This window comes from Odocoileus virginianus, chromosome 23, assembly GCF_023699985.2.
Source record: "Odocoileus virginianus isolate 20LAN1187 ecotype Illinois chromosome 23, Ovbor_1.2, whole genome shotgun sequence".
Classification (NCBI taxonomy): Eukaryota; Metazoa; Chordata; class Mammalia; order Artiodactyla; family Cervidae; genus Odocoileus; species Odocoileus virginianus.
In genome coordinates, this window is record NC_069696.1 from 52,926,242 (window position 1) to 52,947,684 (window position 21,443).

Genomic DNA, 21,443 nt, shown 5'->3' on the forward strand with positions numbered 1-21,443 from the left:
TTAAGACGTGAAGATGGTTTTCCTTTACTGTGTTCACTCTGACTTAACTCTCCCCATGACAGAGGTGAGCATATTGTCATTAAAATAGCTGATTTCTCATGCCTGAGGTAACTGCTTGATTTTACTCAGAACATTCTTAAAAATTACCCCAATATTTTACTTTAAAACTGAGCAAGGTGAGTGGGGAATTAAGAGAATATTTTGGAAATGAGCTACCAAAAGCTTTCATTAATTTCCCATTCTCATTTACTAGACAGTGGTTTTCTAATTGGAACCAAGACTTCTCAAGACTTTTCACTTAGAACTTAAAGGATATTTTGTAATGAAAGACTACCTCTGTGGCAGAGATGGAAATGAGAAAGATGAATTACAAGTATTTTTTAGGATGCTATTTACATTTCATTATTATTACTAATATCAAGTTTTAAAGTTTGAGTTGCAGGAAGGGTGTATAAACCTATTTCTTGTTTTTCTGTAAAATTCTGAGGATAGTTTATGGATTTGACCTTCACTGCCATCATAAGACAGATGGAGAAAGGATAGAATAAAACCAAGTAATACATTTTGATGAGGTCTCCCAACCTCAGTAAGCCCTAGAAATAAAACTGTGTTCACTCTCCTCAGAGAAACACACACTCACAGCCTGAGTTAAAGCCAGATTGGAGGAGAAAGGTTCTGAGGGGAGATTATTTGGCTTGGTTTTCTTCTCAAAACCTTGGAACAAAAGAGAAAATATTTCAGTGGGGCTTTAGCCTTGTAAATTAGTATAAATGTTTCATGTTCACTCAGTATATAATTTAGACATTTTGTCTCTAGTTGGATTATATTTGCTTTAATGATAGGCTTTCATCTGCTATTTTTTATCTATGCATTTTAGGTGTATCAATATTCAGTTTGAAAGAGATTCAGTTGCAAAAGGACCCCGGTTTTCGAAATTCTTCTTATCCAGAGACAGGTGTGTTTGTCATAAACCATTTCACATGTCGATCATGAAATTTTGCGTGGAACCAAGATTTTGGTTTATAAATTGATCAGTAAAATTATTGATGTAAAAACCAATGTACAGTGCATTCCACAACTGTGTATGTTTAGCATTGCACATACTCACTTTTCTGTATGATGTGGGCAGCTCAGTAATTCTTCAGAGAGAACCTGACTCAGTGCAATCAGGGATCCTGAAAGCTGCAGATGGCACAGAGACCTCTTACAAGTGACCTGGCTTGATCACTGACACGCCATCCCTGGCACCTGAGGCAGAAGACACATCTGTGCTCCCCTAGTCATCAGGCTCATCACTTCGAAGCATAGAAGCTGTAGACTGGCCCCATCAACAAGAGGGTCTTTTAAAACAGAGCTGATCTCTCTTACCATGGAATTAGCTTTTGCTGGTGGGAACATTAGCTTCATAGAGTCACCAAATACTGTATGTGGGATAAAACTGAACCATGAACTGCCTCATAAAATGACTTTATATTTTAGGACATGGGAAGAACAGAAGACAGAGCATGCTCTTTTAAGTCTGATAACATGGTTTCAAGCCCAGCCCCCAGCCTTTCTTATCAATCAAGGACTCAGATCTGAAGGCAATTATTTCTTTTGGTGGACTTGGAATCTTCGTTTGTCTACACTGTCCTCTTCACAGTGGAGTCTTTTTATTTCAGACCTACAAATTGTTTTTATATTTGTTGTCACAGTGTGACAATTTTTTTGTACAGTTGGTTTTAAGGTCTTCTCTGCCATTAGAGCCAGTAGGTTACAGCTGTTGATGTAACTATAGCTGCAGTTTTTGTGCAGGACTGAGAAACACAGTGCATTATTTATTGCGGAATCATTGCTGCTAAATAACTACTGTCTGTTTATTTAACACAACAGTTGATGCCTGAAGAAGTTGCAGTGGCTTTATTATATGTGAATGCATCTGTTTCTCCTCACAAATTGTTTTACTGCTGCATTTTTTGTTTGTTTTTAAAATTAAACTGCATTGTTTCCTGGAATGTAAATTTAGCTTTGCTTAACAGTAAAATAAGTGAGCCAACTTGAACACACTTACGTTCATGCTATATAATTTTTTATTGAACATTGGCAAATAGAGTAGCTAAGAAATTGATAAGCACATTATGTTTAGGAAAGCATGTGATGCAGAAGTTGATTCAAGCAAGTGAATACCTGACATTTTGGGGATCTCGAATTACATACCAGTAAATTAAAGTACCAAAATTATTTATTTTTACCTTTCCTCATTTTAGAAATACTTACTGCATATTATTGGATATTTGTATACTAACACACTTAACCTATGTTACCTTGTGCTTTAATTTAGTTAAACCATGCAAGTCCAGTCAAACATGAGATCTTGTTTTGTTTATTTGTCTTAAATACAATTCTTTTATTAGAATGGATGATTCTTCATTGGGGAACAATTTATTTCATTTGAGAGATGTGTGTACATGTGTGTTTTAATAGCATTCACTTGGAATCAGCTGAAAGCTGTAATATGTGTTTGAAATGAGCCATGATAAATAACAAACGAGAGAAATGAGAACTTGGAAGATTGTTTTAAAGCATTCTAGGTATTATCTGTTTACCAGAGATAGTAAATATTACAGTTTTAATTATGCATCTTTTTGAGCATCATAAATACACCTTGGTGTTGGTAACAGTGCTTTAAGCATTTGTGTTCACTTTTAAGGACTATTTGTTTAGTGCATCTTACCAACTGCAGATCTTAATTGCTATATTTTGAAATGATCATGTAAATTTGGGGCTTATATATCATGAAAAGAGTCATAACTTAATTCATTTTCCTGACATTCACTGTAAAACATTCAGGGGTCCTACCATTTCTGTTCAGGAAATCTTGTAGTTTATTGTTATTTAACAGTATTAAGTGAATTTTTGTATATTTCATTTTAACTTTATTTGTGAATAGTGATTGTGGCATGTTTGGGGTGTTATTTTAATATTTCATGATGCTGAAGTTTTAATTTTTAAAAAAAAATTTCTGGAAGAAACAGACTCATGTGTGATGGTGAATATTGGACCACTACTGCTTCTCATATTTGTAAACTGGTTTCATGTCAAACTCTGTAGCCTAACAAACTGCTGTGATTTCTAACTGACAGACATGTATTAATATTGTACTTTGAAGGTTACAAATACTATGTGAAAATTCCTCCATTTTGTTTCAAAATTTATAATAACAAAATCTTCATGTTGTTAAAATGTGGTTTTGTTGAGTCACGGTTCTTTCTTGGGGAAGAAGGTTGTGCAGAATGGGACCATTTTATTTTATGTGTCTCAAGATAATGAAGTGTTTCTGTGCCAGTAGCAATTAATTTATGATTGTGCTGGCCATTCATTTACTAACCTTTACTGTAATTTTATAGGATAGCACTTTTGTCAGATTTTTCATTTCATAGGTTATATATTTGATTTGTTGAAAATTTGACAGTTATCCTATTGTTTCATTCTTGCATATAAAAGGTGAAGAATTGTATCCAACAGTTATATAAAATTGCTCTTCCTAGGAAAAACTACGGATGTTCCTTCATTTTATTAAGGAATTTGATTTTCTTTTTTTGATACTTGAGCATCATTCAGATTCTGAAAACTTTGCAGTGAAGAGAACTGAAGCTCAAACTGTGAACCTTGAACAGATGATTCGTCTTAAACTGACAAGGTTCTTAAAGGTAAGAGGGGATGCCTTTTTTGTTTTCCTTCCAAGTGATGATGATAACATGTTGAATATGTCATACTCTATATAGAAGTGGCAGCTTTATTAGCTTACGAAAGCCTACTTGTTAACATGTTATAATCTTTTTGACCCAAGACAGTTCATGTGGTTTGTGTGTGTTTTTACTCTTTTTTAAAATTGTGGTAAAATACATGTAACATAAAATTTACCATTTTTGCACTCTGTAAGCATACAGTTTAGTGGCATTAATTATGATGTTCACAGTGTTGTAAAGCAGTTACCTATCTATTTCCAGGATTTTTTATCACTCCAAACAACAGAAACTTTGTGGCCATTACAATCTCCACCCCCCTGCCCCCCACACACACCACCACGTTTTCTCCTTGCCTCATCCTTTGGGTAACCTCTTACCTAGATTAAGCAAATTCATAGAGACAAAAACTACATATTTTATGTGAGTGGAATCATACCACACTTGTTTTTTTTGTCTCTGGCTTATTTCACTTAACATAATGTTTTCAAGGTTCATCCACATTGTAGCATGTGTCAGAACTTCATTTGTTTTCATAGCTGAGTAACATTGTTGCATGACTATACAACATTTGCTTATCCATTTATCTGTTTATCCAAGCAAAATATGGATAATTTGCTTATCCATTCATCTGTTGATAGACATGGGCTTTTTTTTTTTCCATTTTTGGCTGTTGTGAATAATGTTGCTATGAACATTGGTGTACAAGCATCTGTTTGAGCCTTTCTTTTCAAATTCTTTGGGTTCATATACCAGGAGTGGAATTGTTGGGTCAGTTGGTAATTTAATCCTTAACTTTTTCAGAAACCACCAAACTCTTTTCTACAGTACCCACACCATTTTACATTTTCAGTAGTTATGCACGAGTTCCAATTTCTCCTCATCCTTGCTGCTTTTTTTCTATTATATTCATTCTAATAGCTTTGAAGTGGTGTCTCATTGTGGTTTTCATTTCCCTAAGGACTTCAGGGTGTTACGCACCTTTTCATGTGTTACCATTATCTGCTTTAAAGAAATGTATATTTAAGTCCTTTTCCTTTAAAAAGTTTGGTTGTATGCCTTTTTTTTTGTTGAGTTGTAGGAGTTCTTTATATAGTCTAGACTGTTACGACATATATGATTTGTAATTATTTTCTTCTGTGGGTTGTGCTTACTTACTTTATGGTGTCCTGTTGATAAAAGTTTTTTATTTTCATGAAGTCCAGTTTATTTTTTCTTGTGTTGCCTTTGCTCTTGGTTGCATATTTAAGTTGCAGTAGCTAAATCCAAGATGATGAATATTTCCCCCTGTTTTAAGAATTTTATAGGTTAGGGCTTACATTTAGGACCTTGATCTGTTTTGACCTCATTCTTTTGCATGTGAGTATCTAGTTTTCCTAGGCCTGTTTGTTGAAATACCTGTCCTTTTCCCCCTTGGCACCCTTGTTGAAAATCAATTGATCATAGAAATGAGGGTTTATTTGGGGGTTCTTAATTCTGTTCTCAGTCCACATCGCTATCCTTCTACCAGTACCACAGTGTTTTAATTAATTGTAGCTTTATAAGTTTTGCAGTCAAGAAGTGAGTCCTCCACTTCTGTTTTTATTTTTCAAGATTGTTTTGTATATTCCAGGTTCCTTGAAATTCCATATAAATTTTAGGATGTGATTTTTTGGGATTTTTGGGATTGTGATGAATTTATTGAATCCATAGATCACTTTGGGTAGTATTGTGATCTTAACAATATTAAGTGTTCTAATCCATGAACGTGGGATGGCTTTAATTTCTTGATGTTAATAGCAGCTAAAAGAGTAAATGGTAATGTAGTTTTCCCCTCCTCATTACCTCCCTACCTCAATGCAGAATGACAGAACTTCAGATTTAAGTGATCAGAGGACCAGTTTTCAAATCCATTCCCTTCTATCCAACTCAGTGTCAATAAAGTATATTTGTTTCCTTAAATACCTGTTTAAATAAGATTTACATATACGTAGTGTTTCAATGTGCAATATTTAAGCTAAATAACAATTCTTTTTCCAACTTATACCCATAGAATAGTGGCATTTGAATCATCCCAAGTAAATGGAAGTAATACAACCCACTTGCCTCTTCAAACCTTTTATCACAAAGTATTTATTGAACAAAAATAATATAACAGTAAAAATGATACATATATGGAAATTGAGTGAAGATTTGCAGTCATAGAAAAGATGTGTACAAAGAGACCAACAGTTAGGTTATAGTTCTATAAACTTTACCATAGCATTTTAACACTGATCAAGCAAACATATAAAAAGGGAAAACAAAGTTATTATGTTCTTCGAAACCTATTTTTTGACTAAAATAATTGTTTAAAAAAAAAAAAAGACAAACCCAACACACACACACAGAATGAGGCAGAGCAATAGGGATTATACTTTAACACCTCCAGTTCTCTATTTGTGTTATGTGAGTTTTTTGGTGCATCAAAAATTACTGTATTTTTTCCATTTCTAATAAATGGAACTAGAGTGTATGTTAATCATAGTATTTGGAGGAAGGGAATACTAGGTTGAGGTTTTTGCACATTGACTGACTTAGTTTCTCTGTAAGAATCTTGCATTTGAGGTATGCTCTTATCTGACAAGTTTTTTGTTTGTTTTTAATGCTCTTTTGTTTTTTTCTACCTAACGTGGTTTTGGGCCAGCAGTTTTGGGCATGGGGAAGTAGCACTGGACTGAACACCAGTCATTGTTCTGCCTTCGATGAGCTATGTAGCTGTAGGCATTCCCGCTTCAGTGCAGTTGTCCTTGCCTGGAAATGGCGGTTGGATGTATCTCAAAGGCCTCTTCTAACATTTTATGTTTGGTGAACACCAGTCCCCTGGACTAGCTTTTATTTTGGCGCAGTATTATCCTTAGCCTGTGGGTAGTGACAATAGTGTCTGCTTGCAGATTGTGGAACCAGGTCCATTACTTTATATTCAAGGATGCATATTAGAGTGTTTGGATTTTTCCCCCAGATAAGGGCTTACATCACCAAATAAAATTCCTGAAAATCTCAAGCTCAATTCCAGTTGAACATCTCAAGCGTTAAGTGTCGCAACATAATTTTAAAATGCTTGAAAACTCAAATGTTTGTTTTTTACCCTTTCTCATAATCCCTGCCATTTAATGCCTCATTTGGATCAGTGAATTATTTAGCCACATTTCAAATGGTTTCTGTTACAGTTGAGGATGGTAATTAGCTCATGGAGTTGCACGCACAGGCGCCTTTCAGTTCTTGTATCTTACATCAGAACTTTCCTACTCCATACACAGATTGGCACCTGAGACTGGTGCCTGCTGATTCTTTTGAAGGAACAAAAAATGTTTCTATTATCACTGTTCTAAACTACACTACACAAAAGGATTCACTGCTTAGTACTGCAGATTGTTACATAATAAGTTCAGTTTCACAATGATAAGGTTCCTGAAGAATTTATGTATTTTTTTTTATCAATTTTCCTTCATTTCCTTTATGTATTACCATGAACAGTAATACATAAAGCAGTGTATCCTACACCTCAGTTTCCACAGCCAAGGCTTTACCCATACACATGAAGATAGCTGGTATTACAAAATGTTTTCTTTGTTATATGTATTCATCACCAGTCTGGGAACCTTTTCCAAAGCATAGGATTTTTAAATGTTAATTATAATTTCTGGGGTTCAGAGAAACCCTAACTTACATACAGTAAATGCCTCAGAGAGGTATGATTCTCAATGGAAAATGGAAAGAACCAGGTTAATTTTTTAAAATAAGAATGTGCTAACCTAGGAAATATTCCAGGGGCATAGGTGGAGTGAACTTTATGTAGTTTTTCCATCTCAGGCTTTTGTGTGGAAGGAGTCTCAAAGAAATGTAAACAGGAGGCTAGCCTTTCAAGGTTCATTTTTCAAAAAATGCACTTTAGAATATTCTTTTATGAAAGTTTATTATCTAAATATGGCTTAGTTGTTTTTTATAAAAACATTACTTGGACATTATATTCACTGAATTTCAGTTCAAAAGAGCTTCTAAGGCAGTTCTCATACAGTTGAAAGCCAAAAAGAAAAGTAATGAATGCTTTCATATTGCCTACTTGTGAAAAATAATGAAATTCTACTAGAGAGTTTGATACTAGTTTTTGTCTTTCAAACATTTTCTCTTAATACTAAAAATATATATATATAGATAATTTACAATAAACTAAATGCAAAGGAAGGCACAGCTGGTTATAGTGTATATAAGCACAGTTCAGCATTTGCAGAATTAAAGAGGAAGAAAGCTTCACATCCTTATTACATTGAAAACCATTTAGAAAAGTTCTTCACTGTCAACAGTGTTCAACACTTAAGAGCTAAGAAGATATAAAAACAAAAACATTAAAATTCACTTAATGCAAAACAGATTTTCATATATACTTGAATATAAAAAAGTTTTTAAAATGCTAACATAAATCTAGACCATCCATGTTATGAAAAGTGCAAACCAAATTAACAGACGGGTTTCACAACATCCTTCTCACGACACAGGTAAACTAGCCCATGGGGACAAATTTGTTTCATCAGTTAATGAGTCTTTAAGTTGTGGCCAGATGTCATCAGGATTTCTGAGAGTTCGAAGAAAGCAGTACTGGAGAAGCAGCTCTGTCCAGACTGGGGATTGGCACCGGCATGTGGCCATTTAGCAGTGTTGGGAACTGTAGGGGCAAAAGATGTTCACAAGAATTATTGCAAATCCATTGGGAAGACCGGAGTTTTTAAACATTCCTAGACAGACCACAGTGGACCAGTTCTCTCATCGCCTCTGTGATTGATAGAGGTCAGTTGCCAATTTTTAAACGGTTTTATTTGTTTATTTTTGGCTGCCCTGGCTCTCCGTTGCGGTGTGTGAGCTGCTCACTGCAGTGGCCTCTCCTGCTGCGGAGCTCAGGCTTTAAGCATGTGGGTGCACGAGCTTGTTTGCCCTAAGGCGTGTGGGATCTTCCCGGACCAGGAACTGAACCCATGTGCCACACACTGGCAGGCGGATTCTTAATGCCTGGGCCACTAGGAAAGTCCATGTTGCCAGTTACTTTACAGAATGAGTAATTGGAAGATGACAATCAAATCAAGACTACGTATAGCAGAGGCCAAGGCTTAGAAAATATCCCGAATTATTTTATGTGCAGAGACTACTAGAAAAAAATACATACTTTATATGTTGCTAAAGCATGTTCTAATAGTGTTTCTAGAAGATTCCATTCTATTCAGAATGATCATTTGCTTTTCATATTAAGGAAAATCAATTTTGGAAACCAGGAAACTCTTTGTATATGAATCAGTAATTTCTCATATTGTATTTTGAAACTATCAGTTTTCCAGAGTACTACTGATGTTTCTCAGTAACTGTTACAAATGAGGAATATTTTTATCTTCAGAGATTTAGAAAATAGTATCTTTAAAAATATTCTAGTTAAAATGATAATAGCAAACCAAATAGATAACCCATAAGTGCCGAAATTTATAGTTAATTTGTCTTGTTGGTAACTAAGATGGGACAGAAGTACATGCTTTGATGTCTTTCATGTCTAAAGTATAGCATTTGTACTCCCAGCTGAACACAAAATACTTAGAGACTTCCTTCTAAAACATGATTGCTGAAAACTAAGTTTTCCTTGTTGAGGACAAGATGAATCACAGTGATCTCTTGGGCTGTCTTCTAATTTAATTCTTACTTAGTCTAGAGACTGTGCTTTCTGTATCCAACTGCCCAACTCATTTTAATGTCAGTGGCAAGCGGGTGGTGCTGTTACTTACTGTTTCTGTAATGGTTATAATCAAGGTTTTCTTTCCTGACACTTTGAATTTTAATGTTATATAGAATTGTATCCATTTCATCTGGGGTTATCAAATCTATTTACATTTAGCTTATACTTTACTTTTTGTTTAAGGTGTGCTCCTAACCACTATTCCCACTGATTAACAGCAGACACTGGAAGAAGAGCAGACTCTGAATTCTCATACTTGTAGTTTATTTACATCTTCTCTCATTTTAGTTGTTGTTCATCTTACTAGTGTTTTCAAAAGAATCACCTTTTGGTTTCGTTATTGACTTCTGTCCTCTTTATTTCTATATACTCAAGTGTCATAGTTCTTCTTGGTTAGCCTGACCTGACATGTTTTATATTCCTCTTTATTGCCCCCCTCCCCTCCCATCATCCACACACAGTCCCTTTCCTTAAATTACAGCATTCCCCAACTTTTGTCCTCAGCCCTCCGTTGTCCTGTACCATACTCAACAAACGTTTCTTGGCGTCAGTTAGATAGCCCCGGCACCTCTTCCCCACTCACTCTAAAGTCAGTAAGGATGGTCAGGAGCAGGACACGTTTAAACAAGAATCAGGGCTGCACCGCTTGGTAACGTGGGATGTTGGGCAAATTGAGCAACATCTCTGGGCCTTTGTTTCTTTTTTCTCTTTCTTATAAAATTGGTCATCTTTTCATATAGAGCTATTGAGACTATTAAATAAGGAGCCATGAAAAGTGCTTTAGAACAATGTCTGACATACGGTAGCCCTCAAAAAATTGTAGCTGTTGTTATCAATAGCATTCCCAGTCTTTTAATCACTTAGTAATCCTTGCCTCTTCCTGATTTTTCACTAATTACTCCTTATACCCATCTAAAAGTCATCCTCTCAGTTTTACGTCTGGAATGTCTTTTTCACTCTTCTTATGTAAAAGGTGATTCTCCCCTCAGAACTGGGAGTAGTGTAAATCTCATGGGTTCCTGCCCCTTACTCTTCCTGCCTTCTATCCTCTCTCCACACTCTGATACCAGGGATACCTTTCTAAACTAGAGATCTTAGTTATCTCCAGCTTTAAAAGTCCTCCCATGGTTTTCACTTAACAGCAGTATACTATCCAAGCCCCACGGCTGCTTTTCCAACCAGTCTATCACCCAGGTCCCTTCCAGAACAGACTATGTATTTTCATATCCAAATGATGCACATCTGTTCACTTAGAATGTACTTGACTCTGCCGTGATCCTGTCCCGTCTCCCCAGCTCAGACGTCTCTTCTGCCTTGGGGCCTCTGTCCAGGCCCCAGCTGGAAAGAGCAACTCCCGCTGGGTTCCTGGAGCACTGTGTTTACACACCAGGTATTCACGTGCTGTATATCCCCACAGTCCCTGCCTCAGAGCTTTACAAGTATTTTCTGGGTTAGATTTGTTGAGTTAAAAATTACGGAAAACTTTCTCAGTTGAAAATTACCTTGTAGCTGTACCTACTAGGTATATTCCAAATTTGATCAAAATCTGTTTCAAAAGTGGAACAGACATCCTAAAGACAAGCTTAAAATGCGAAACAGTCCAATTGGGAACCCATCTCACTTTATAAACCAAGGTGTATGTTCAGATTTAGTACAGTGTCTCTGGCATCTCTCTCTCTATGTGTCTCAATTACAAAGCATACCTCTTCTAGAAAGGCTCGTATCTCCACTCTCCTTCCCTTGAAATTCTCAGTATCTGCTATCACTTACTAATAATAGCCAGAGACCCTCAGTGCCGGAACTCCTCCTCAGCCTTGTCAACTGTTACCATAAGGACTCTGATCTACTTTTCTAATCCTAACAGGAAATTTGCCAGCATCACTATAGGCCGAGTCTATTTTTTTTCCCTTCTTCAACACATTCACATAGCATATGTGAAAGAGGCTTGTTATTTTTAAAGTTACTTTCATTAGTTTAAAAAGCAGTACTGTTGATAGTAACCTAAATTTGAGACTTGATCATTTGAAATGTCTAGTTTAAAAAAAAAAGATTCTTCTTACCATGTTATTTTAACCATTCTCAAAACTGCAAATTTCGGCTTTCACCAGGTCAGTCCTCTTATCATATACATAGGAAGAGAAGTAATACTCTAAAAGGTACAAAGTTATTTTTCTTTAGTCTCACAGACCCCAACCCCAAAAAGAGGGTCCACGGCCATACGACCTGTCAGCCATCCGCACCTGGTTACATTTCCCCATTCAGGGTTGTGTTCTGAATGGCTCCAGGAGAGAGGACAGGCCCAGTTTGTGAAATCACAGTTCTGAGCAGGTTTTCTTCTGCAGAATTCTAAATGTAAATCAGGAGCCACTGGTCAGCAGTGGTTCTGAGTGGGCTTTCTGGAGCAGCAGCTTCTCTAGGAATGTACTAAAGAATGTTGTTATCAGGCCCCATCCCAGGCCTTCTGAATCAGAGACTCGGGGAGGGAGGGACCCAGCCAGGTGCATTTTAACACACCCTCTGGCTGAGTCTGCCCTGTGTTAACTTGAGAACCACTGGTCTACAGTACAGAACTACAGTTTACAGTAGTGACTGAAGGGATACGCATCTTGGCCAATTCCCAGAGCTCCTGATACCTTTTAATGTGTAGAATCAGAGGGGAGATGAACTACTGTTAACTGTTGGGAGTAGTGGGCTAGAAATCTCCAAGAATTCTGGACCAGTAGTTCTGGAGGGCTTCCTTGGGAAGTCACCAAGCCCTGCACAGTCAGGCGGTAAGGTTTTCAGCAAGGAGGGAACTGAGAGTCCATTCATTATTCACATATATCTCAGGAAACCTAGAGAGGCCTTGTGTTGCATTCCAGGATTAGGGTAGGATTACAGGCCCCACTGCCCGCTGTGGAGCACCACACGATCCTGTCTACTCTACTCAGGAACTCTCTGCTGCTCCCATCTGGTGACTTCCCGGAAATAAGGTCTTTTAGTTTCCGCACCAAAAGATACCAATCTAAAACTTGCGTAATTCTGCATTTGCTCACTGCCTTTTGCTATTGCTAGTTTTTGTTTCTTTGCCCGAGTTAAAATGGCTAAGAATCAACACATTGGCTGCGCATGACCATATCTCAGTTTCTTGTAACGAGAGGGAAGGCCTGGAAGAGAAACCTGATAGCTCAAGTATAGTCACATCATGACATCCTACCTCATCCCTACTAGGAAACCAGAGAAGCAAGATAGTAACAGAACCTCTCTAGCTCTACCCTTCTCCCAGAGAGACCCTAAATACCAGCATGTATGCCCCTGGCACAGAAGTGAATATTAACTTCGACAAACAAAATGAACAGTAAAGAAAAGCACTGCAGATGTGATCTTATTGACACTTAACTTTCTTAGACACCTCTTCTCTTGGTGAATTCTGAGGCATCCCTTCCTTTAGTCAGTCAGTGGTAACTGCTGAACATCTTGTGTACCAAGCAGCATGCTAGATGCCAGGCACACACCACAGCAAACAAGATGCAGTTCTGGCTTCTTGAGGGCCCACTATTTAGTGGGGAGATTGTCAGATGATAGGGAGTACAAAGTGGTTAGTGCTAGATGCAATGAGAACCAAAGAACACCAGCTTGAGGTCAGCCAGACTGAGGGGCAGAGGTGAGAGGCAAGGTGAACGAGACAGACAAGGTCAGAATCAGGAACAGAAGGTGTGTGCACAGTATCCAGTTTTGCCTCATTCCTGTCCCTGGGATCCCTTCTACACTCACATGTTCAGACAGTAACATCTTGGTCGGTGAGTCATAATCTTTGGGTCTCCGAGAAGAAATACCAATTTCCACATGATAGCAAGTGATGCTACTGCAGGTTTCTAGTATGGAGATGACTAATGAATGCATTTAACCTAGTACAGGGAGTTTTACAAGATGAACAGCTGAAACTTAACTCATTTTTAATCAGATCCCTGGATGCTTCTTTTTTCTATTATGGAACAAGGAAAACTTGATTCTGATTCACAGAATTATGCAGATAACTTTGCTATATTACAATGTAGAGTTCACTATTTTTATCTTCATTTTGTGTGGCTACTGTACTAATAGGTTAGTATGTTAAAGTCTTACAAGATTTTATAAAATACAATTAAGAATTTTTTCCTTATAAATTTCCAGCTTTCATAGTTAGTGAAAATAAATGGAGCAATTGGAGAATTTATTGTTCCATTTATGGATAGCTGACATGCGCACGCCACCTCAATGAAAATACCTGCCTCTGAAGGTGCCTTTTGCAGCCACGTTAACATGAATTCCTTTTGGAAACTTACACAGTGAGTTCTGCCCTACATTTAGAGAAAATGTTACCTTGCAGGATTTATCAAGGAAACATATCCCTTAGAAATTGCACATGTACAAGTTCATTTCTAAATGCTCACCTGAAACAGCGTGCTTGGCCCTTGGAGCCGGGCAGGACTCAGTGGAGCAACTGGACTAAGGCTGCTCCAGAAATGTATGCTGGACAGCAGTGGACTTGGGGTCAGAAGCAGTCCATTCGGTGTCTGGGGAAAAAAGCACATGAAGGATTGATGCCTGTATCACCGGTTCCCGCTGTGGTCAGCAGTGTGGCCAGGGGCACCAGCCACAAACCAGCCTCATCGTCTTAGGAAAATCTGATGTTATTTCCGCGGGGCTGTGCAGTTCAATTTCCTTCAGTGCTAACTGTATGAGCAGTTTATATTATAAAGACCGGAAAAGTTACCTTCCTTAACCATTCTAGTGGAAAACTCAAGTTTGTAACAACCTTTGTCCAGCTTCTTTCTTCAATTTGCTCCCCCTCACACATTAAACAAGATTGGTGGCAATAGCAGTAAATACTCCACCTGCCAATGTAGGAGACACAGGAGACGCAGATTTGATCCCTGGGTCAGGAAGATCCCCTGGAGGAGGAAATGGCAACCCACTCCAGTTTTCTTGCCTGCAGAATTCCATGGACAGAGGAGCCTGGCGGGCCACAGTCCATGGGGTCACAGAGAGTCAAAACCTGACTGAGCACACATGAACACAACAATATACAAGCAAATGGATCCCATGAGAAGGCTTTATTTCTTCTCTATATTAATTTTTCTACAGTGGACATCCATTACTTGGGCTACACACACACATTTTTAAAGGGCCTCCCAAGCTTCACTTTCCCTATCAACAACTCTTTAAATACTTGAGGATCTGCTGCTAAAATACCCTGTAGCAGCTTCATGAAAAGCTCTGAACTGAGTTTACCAGATTTCACTCTGGATATGGGGCTGATGAGAATTCATCTCCCCAGGAATGGCTCAGAGGGAAACAAAATCCATTCTTGTCAGATAGGATGTAAAGCCAAAACGCTTGGTTTCCTGGGAGAGTGCCAAGGATGGCATTTGCTTGCATACTCGCAGCAGGAGTCCTGGTCTTCAAGCCAGCTAGTGTGCAGAAGGAACAACCCACCCCTACCGGTAAGCCTGCCTGGCTTTTATTCTCAGCAGAGACGAGCTCCTTGTCCAGGGTGGCTGTGCATCTTAGGGACTAGGAGGAGCCCTTCTGTAGTTCGTTTGTCAATAAGGTGCTCTGTGTAAGAAGGGCGGCGAGGGTGCCAGCATTTCAGACTGCATCATGCTGCATGCGAAAGTGTTTCCCCCCGCCGAACTGGCCTCAGCAGCTTTGTTAATTATCCAGAACATTTGGCTTAAACCTAAACAGAAAGAAAGGTCTGCTCTGTTCTGCAGAGAGGAGATAAACATCCAAAGATTCTTAGAATGGAGCTGCTGAAAAAACTCAAATTATTTGAGTCTTTGGTTCCACAGCATTTCCTACATATTGAATTACCTAGAAGGTTACCCAAAATACATGTTTTGGGTAAATTTCCCGTTTGTTCTAATCCAAGGCAGTTTCATAAACAGGCCAGGCCATCTGGCCTAACGGTTCAGATGTAGCAGTTCTGCATGGGCATGCAGAACAACTACTTATGAGTTAGGTAACAACCCCTCTCTGCCTTGTTTTCCTAATCTGTAAAACAGGGAGAAAAATGCCAACATGTTTTACATTACAGGATCATCAGGAAGAGTAAATGATTTGTGTAAAGCTGGCAGATTAGAAATGCTCAGTAAATGTTCAAGACTGCTGTCAGTAGTTAAGTGTATTGGACTAACTGTATTAAAACCCAGCCATGGGAGAAATCCTCAACTGTGTAAAGAACTGAAACAGACAGACCAACCCAGGCAGCCAGTACCTTGGGGTTCCTCTCAGTTGTGTTAGTCTCAGGTCTGTAGCTCATCTGACCTGAGGACTAATATCTGCACGTCGCTCAAGCCAGGTTCCAAGCACAGTATGCCACATGAACATTTTAACCAGCGTGTTGAGGGCCTCCTAGCTTACCTACCAATGAAAGTCACAGCTCTAAAGAGACAGTGAATCCTTTAAACTACAAAACAGCTTTCTCTCTCATCCACAGCCATAAATATACATCCACTCCTTTTTAACCTTCTGAGCAATATGAGGTATAGAATATATTTTCGTACTCTAAATGTCATACCCATGTCTGGATCGGAGATGTTTGCACATTTGTTTCTAAGGGATACAGGATGCACTCAGAATATAGTAGCCTTCTGTTTCTCCTATTTAATGTATTTGAAATGTCTTCTATAATATATGCAAATAAATACCGTAAAATGACTTCATTCGCTCCTCTCCCTCCCATCCCTGTTCTGGCTGAAGATTCTATGGCCGTAGGGGAAAATCTAGTTGGTTACTCTTTTAGGGAAAATTTCTATAAAGCCTGGCTGAGTTCTCTCTGGTACCGTGTGAGCTTTCAGAGCCTCTCTCCACAAGCTCCTTGTGCCCTAGACAGAGGCTAAAGAAGCAACCAGCAAAATGCATGCTTCCTCTTCCTTCACTAAAGAATGTCTTAGCAAATGGGGTCTTCTGAGTGGCAGACAGGAACTTCCTGACCCTGTCACCTGCAGGAAAGGAGATGCTTCTGGACCCAAGGGCCATGGGTGTTCATTTTCAAGGGGAAACACCCTCCTGTCAGTACCTCATGTCAGTTCTTCACTGAATACCGAGTCTTCTAGAAAGCCCACACATCTGAGCTAAACTGAGTGAGCTAATGTTGTCCAGACATGCCCCTTCTGAGTGCCCTCTGACCACCAAAATTCTGCCCCCTGAAAAGAGACTTCTGTTTTCCCCTCAGCCAGATGACATGAACTCACCACCTTGCCAGATCCAGTGTTTATGACTCCATTTCTGTTGACAGTACCACCATATATCTACCCACTCAGCAAATACTGACACAGCATATAGTATATATCAGGTGCCAGAGAAACAGTAAGACACTGCTCCTGTACTCACAGCCAGTCTGCAGCCCAGCATCCCAGACACTGAGATGCAAGACGTCTTCCCCCGTCTCCTCGCCACAACCTTGGCACGGCCTGGAGATCCTTCCTTGGACTGACTCCCCTGTTTATCCCCGCATTTCCAGTCTTGCAGCATCCAAGCCCCCATCAACTTAGATGGCATTCAGCAACTGCCACCTAAACCAGTCCAGCTGTCTCTGGTCTCTCCCTTCCAATCTATTCTGAGCACCGCCACTGAATCAATCACCTTATGACACCGTTCACAATTTTAGGGAAGAGAAGAGTTCAAACTAGGACTTCCCTGGTGGTCCATTGGTTATGACTATGCACTTCCACTAAAGGGGGTAAAGTTCAAACTCTGGTCAGGGAACTAAGATCCTGCATGCCATGCAGCCAAAAAAAAAAAAAAAAAGTTCCCTTGGCCAAAATTGTAGGTAGGCCCATAGCAACCTAGAATGTGAATCCCTGCCCCTACTCTGCCCCCATGGGTCCTGACTGCCACACAGTTCCAACCCACTAGTTCAGCACTCATTCCAAAACCTCCATGACCCCTCAGCCCGTGGCCCCCTGAGCTAGAGCTGCTCCACAAAGGATCTCCTCTATTTCCAAGGTTTTTAACCATCCTGGAACCACCTCGGACTCTCTCCTTAGCTCCAACTGCAGCTGGCTGTTTCTCCCTGAATGTCCTCCACGCTCCTCAAACTCCACATGGCCCACATTGGACCTGGACCCTTTCCCCATGAAACTCATACTCAACTTCTGCTCACCCCTAACACCTCCACACCCATCACCTGTGTCTGTCAGGTCCCTCTCCTTTGGTCTCTGGCCACGGTCACAGCCATAGGTCCTCACTGGCTTTTCACCTGGGATTTCAGCCATCTAACTGCTTCCAGCCTCACCCCTCCCTTGCCCATGTCTTCAGGATGATTTCTAGAACAGTTCTCACCATGTCCCTCAGGCTCCTCCTCCCACCACCTCCTTCACCTTTGGAATGTATCCGCCTTTCTCACTGAACCACTGCCCTAATGCACACAGCCGCTGCACATCTTTATGACCACAAAGCCTTGGCAGCATCCCCGCCCCCAGCAAAGTGAACACCCTCTTCCTTAGTGCTCCTTCTACACCTAAAAATTCTTCGTGTATGTACTGTGTCCAGGATACTATATTTAACCAACCTAAAAGTAAGTTAGGAGCTTTCTCCCAATTCACAAGGACTGCCTAATTCACGTTTGCATCCCCAGCTCCAAGCGAAGCCCATGACACCTGACAGGCGCTCAGTTCGTGTTCAGTGAATTGAACTACATGTTCTTCCTCCTGTTCCTGTGGTCCGTCTCTGCACTGGGCCGTCATGCATGTGTACACCTGGTCATGGCTAGATCCAAGAACAAAAGGTCATGAAAGTAGGCACTTGTCCTTCCTATGATGTGCAAATAATGCTCAATAATTACTTGTTGATAGATTCTAATAAGAATCTTTGTTTCCCTGACTTACACCTTCAGCAGCTCTTACTTTCCCATGAAAACAAGTTCCTTCCTCCCATGAAACTCATACTCATGGGACTTCTGGCCTCTGAATTCCTCAATGAGTTCCCTGGGTCCTCTATAATTTCACACCACCCTAAATTACTAATTGTTCTCTTCCTTTACCTATTGGCCAGCCAGCCTGTAAGCTTATGGGAGCAGGAACTGTTTCTTGCTCACCTCTCTATCTCCAGGAGCCTAGCTGATGGTTGGACAGGTTGTAGCAACAAACATCTCTAAGCTTAATCTCCCATGGATGCCAATGAAGTCCATGACACTGCCATTTGTGGTTAAAAAAAAAATCCTCAAAAGGTGACAGTGAACACCTGGAAACTCCTAGAGTTGTATGAATTCAAATAAAAACATGTATTCAGCAACTTTCAAAAAGAAGTAGAGTCACAAACAGAAGTTTGTGTGGCGCTGAATGTGCTGAAATGAAGAAGAGGACGGCCCTGTTGGTCTAGGGTAGCTATGGTAAGAGAGGAAAAAACAGAAAGAACAGGGGAGGAGTCAGCAATCTGTGAAGGATCTACAGAAAAGACGGGTTCCGGGGTGGAAAGAGAGGGGGCAGCTATCACAGTTGGTTCATCCTAGGCACCCAGAGCTAGGGGAGAAGCAAGAACCTTCAGCTGGAGAGTCAAATCATGCAAAAGTCTATCAGCAGCATCCTCCTGCAAGACCAGGATGGAGGAAGCTGTAGGCTGGGCTAGGGCAGTGTTACAGGGTGGGATGAAGTGGGGGGGGGGGGGGGGACATTTTTCCTTTTGTGACCATGGCAAAAGAGACAGTAAATTGAGAAACCACCCAGAGCTAAGCCAGGACATGGTCTACACTCACCGCACGCATCCATCTTACTCCCAATTCCCACTTGATGATTTGGGTTCAAGGTTGTATATCCATCAGTACATACAGAAAGGAGCTTTTAGCATTTCAGTCTTCATCAAGCTGTCCCTACTCAATTAGTGGTAATCCAAAGCTGCTGCTAATAAAACAGCCTGGGGCATGCATGCTCAGACTCTGATGGTATGAGTTCACGCCCTGGTGCCCACACATATCTGAGTTCAACATCTTAGACATCATATGGGAGATGAACAGAGGTCTTAGCATAAAGAAAGGGACAGTGATGAGCCACTCATCTGAGAGAGGAGGAGGGCCCGATGACACCCAGGTACAGATGATGCAGAAAATCAGACGTTCCAGTTGGCACCATTCAGGCTTCTGTGCTATCCGGCCAGGAGCCAGGAGGGTCTCCCATCCCAGCTCTCCCCCCACGTCCTGTCTCAGTTTCTGTAACTCACGTCACCAGAGAGAACATTCTGGCTTTTCTAGCAACAGACCAGTATGACCTCGATGGCCAAGCTCCAACTGCCTTACTGCTTGGCACCCAGCTGGCTTCTGTATTCTCATTTCCTTCAGTTCCACACAGTCCATGCTGGGGGCGCCTCTGGGTCATCATCATGTCTGTCTACGTTAGTAACTGTAGTTTCTCAAAGGCTCATAAGGAGGAATCTCAGTGGCATTTCACACAGGTCCAGGGAGGGCTGCACCGTAAGTGTCTTCAGGAGTGGAGGCTGTGATGCAGGGGGACTGGCAGAATGCGGATGATTTTTTCATGCCCATCATGTTGTAGGTTGAAATTTCGAATCTGAATTTGGGGCTACAGGAGGTCTGTGGTTTAATAAGGTCCTGGGAGGGAATTGTAACCACATGACCCCAAGCATGCCAAGACATGCTTAATCCCACCCCTTCTTCCTGCCATGCTTCTTGCTGAAACTCGGGATTATTCGTGGAATACATGAATAAATGTAAATCTTTCTTGGAATAAATACAAGTTCTTGGGAACTTCATTTTCAGGGTATCAAGTAATTACAGCACACTTTTATCTCTTGTAAAGCCAGCCATGAAGACTGATTGACTGGACGTGCCCACAGGTGTAAACACAGCACACCCCAGAGGGGAAAGTGGCGTTTCTGTGACAAAATGCTGAGGTGTCAAGGTCCCCCACCCACACCCAGGCCAGCTACACACGTCTTCAGCCACAGTGCACGGAGCTTCCCTTCATTCCCTGTGTCCTGGTCCCAAACCACAGGGCCAGCCTGAGCCACTCTCCTCCAACACAGCTACATGGCATGTGTTCAGAGATGGCGATAACAAACTCCCCAAGCAAGCACAGACTCAAATCAGAGCTGGCCTGGGCCTGGCTCTAGATCTCTCTACCGCGGGAAACACAAGGGAGGCCCCGCAGGAGGTTCTCAGATTGTCCACTCAGCACTCAGCTTGTCGGCTTATTTCTCTGAGCCACGGCGGAGGCCGCTGTTTCCGAGCCACGTACCTAGCGGTAGTTAGTCCCCGGCCAGTGGTGCTGAGTGAGGAAATGCCCCACTTAGAGCACACGTGCCCATTCTGACCTGTCACCCGGCCCTCGGCCCGCCCCTCTGTGGCAGCACGCTGGTCACCACAGGCTCACAAGCCACGCTGACAGTCCCTCGGGAGAAGGCCACAGTCACTCTGGAGAAGCCCCAGAGAGGAAAAAGACCAAGAGCTGCTTTCAGCTGCCCGCAGACTCCACGGACATCTCACGATCAGAGAAGGCCGGGCACTTTCCCAGCACGTGTGCGGAGAGCGTTCTACTTAAAGGGCGTGGATTCTGGAGCAGGCTAACTGGGCTCAAGTCTTCACCTCCACGTCCGATTAGCTGCCTGACCTTGGGTGAGTTACCGGACCTCTGCCTCCTTGACCTCTGCTGGGAAAACTGGACAATGGCCATTGTCTCCTTCACGGGCCTGTGATGATAGATAACTAAGATGCCGCGTGGATGGTGTTTACAACTGTGCTGCCACTAATGGTAACAGCAAGGACACCCACCATGATGGGACAGAGCTCCTCCCCCGCGACGGGACAGGGAGCTCCTCCCCCGGACGGGACAGGGAGCTCCTCCCCCCGACGGGACAGAGAGCTCCTCCCCTGCGACGGGACACAGAGCTCCTCCCCACGACGGGACAGGGAGCTCCTCCCCACGACGGGACAGAGAGCTCCTCCCCCGGACGGGACAGGGAGCTCTTCCCCCCGACGGGACAGAGAGCTCCTCCCCCCGACGGGACAGAGA

At 41.3% G+C, this 21,443-nt stretch overlaps 2 protein-coding genes across 6 annotated transcripts in view; one reads left to right on the top strand and one right to left on the bottom strand.

The window, feature by feature from the left end:
- Nucleotides 1-3,222, top strand: part of CDK17 (cyclin dependent kinase 17) — a 106,304-nt gene extending 103,082 nt beyond the window's left edge. For 2 of the 4 annotated variants that reach the window (XM_020869427.2, XM_020869428.2), the window contains exons 16-17: nt 878-955; nt 1,480-3,222. In XM_020869427.2, coding sequence (XP_020725086.1) covers nt 878-955; nt 1,480-1,517 — 116 coding nt within the window. In that variant the 3' untranslated portion in view covers nt 1,518-3,222. Of the gene's footprint in view, nt 1-877 lie in introns of all 4 variants that reach the window. The other 2 variants (XM_020869429.2, XM_070454144.1) reach the window with 2 other exon arrangements.
- A 2,595-nt stretch (nt 3,223-5,817) lies between these two features.
- The window catches only part of ELK3 (ETS transcription factor ELK3), a 71,402-nt gene continuing 55,776 nt past the window's right edge, over nt 5,818-21,443 (bottom strand). Inside the window, exons 4-5 of one of the 2 annotated variants that reach the window (XM_070454145.1) lie at nt 13,869-13,991; nt 5,818-8,406 (exon numbers count right to left, since the gene is read on the bottom strand). In XM_070454145.1, coding sequence (XP_070310246.1) covers nt 8,308-8,406; nt 13,869-13,991 — 222 coding nt within the window. In that variant the 3' untranslated portion in view covers nt 5,818-8,307. The remainder of the gene's footprint in view (nt 8,407-13,868; nt 13,992-21,443) is intronic. The other variant, XM_070454146.1, reaches the window with a different exon arrangement.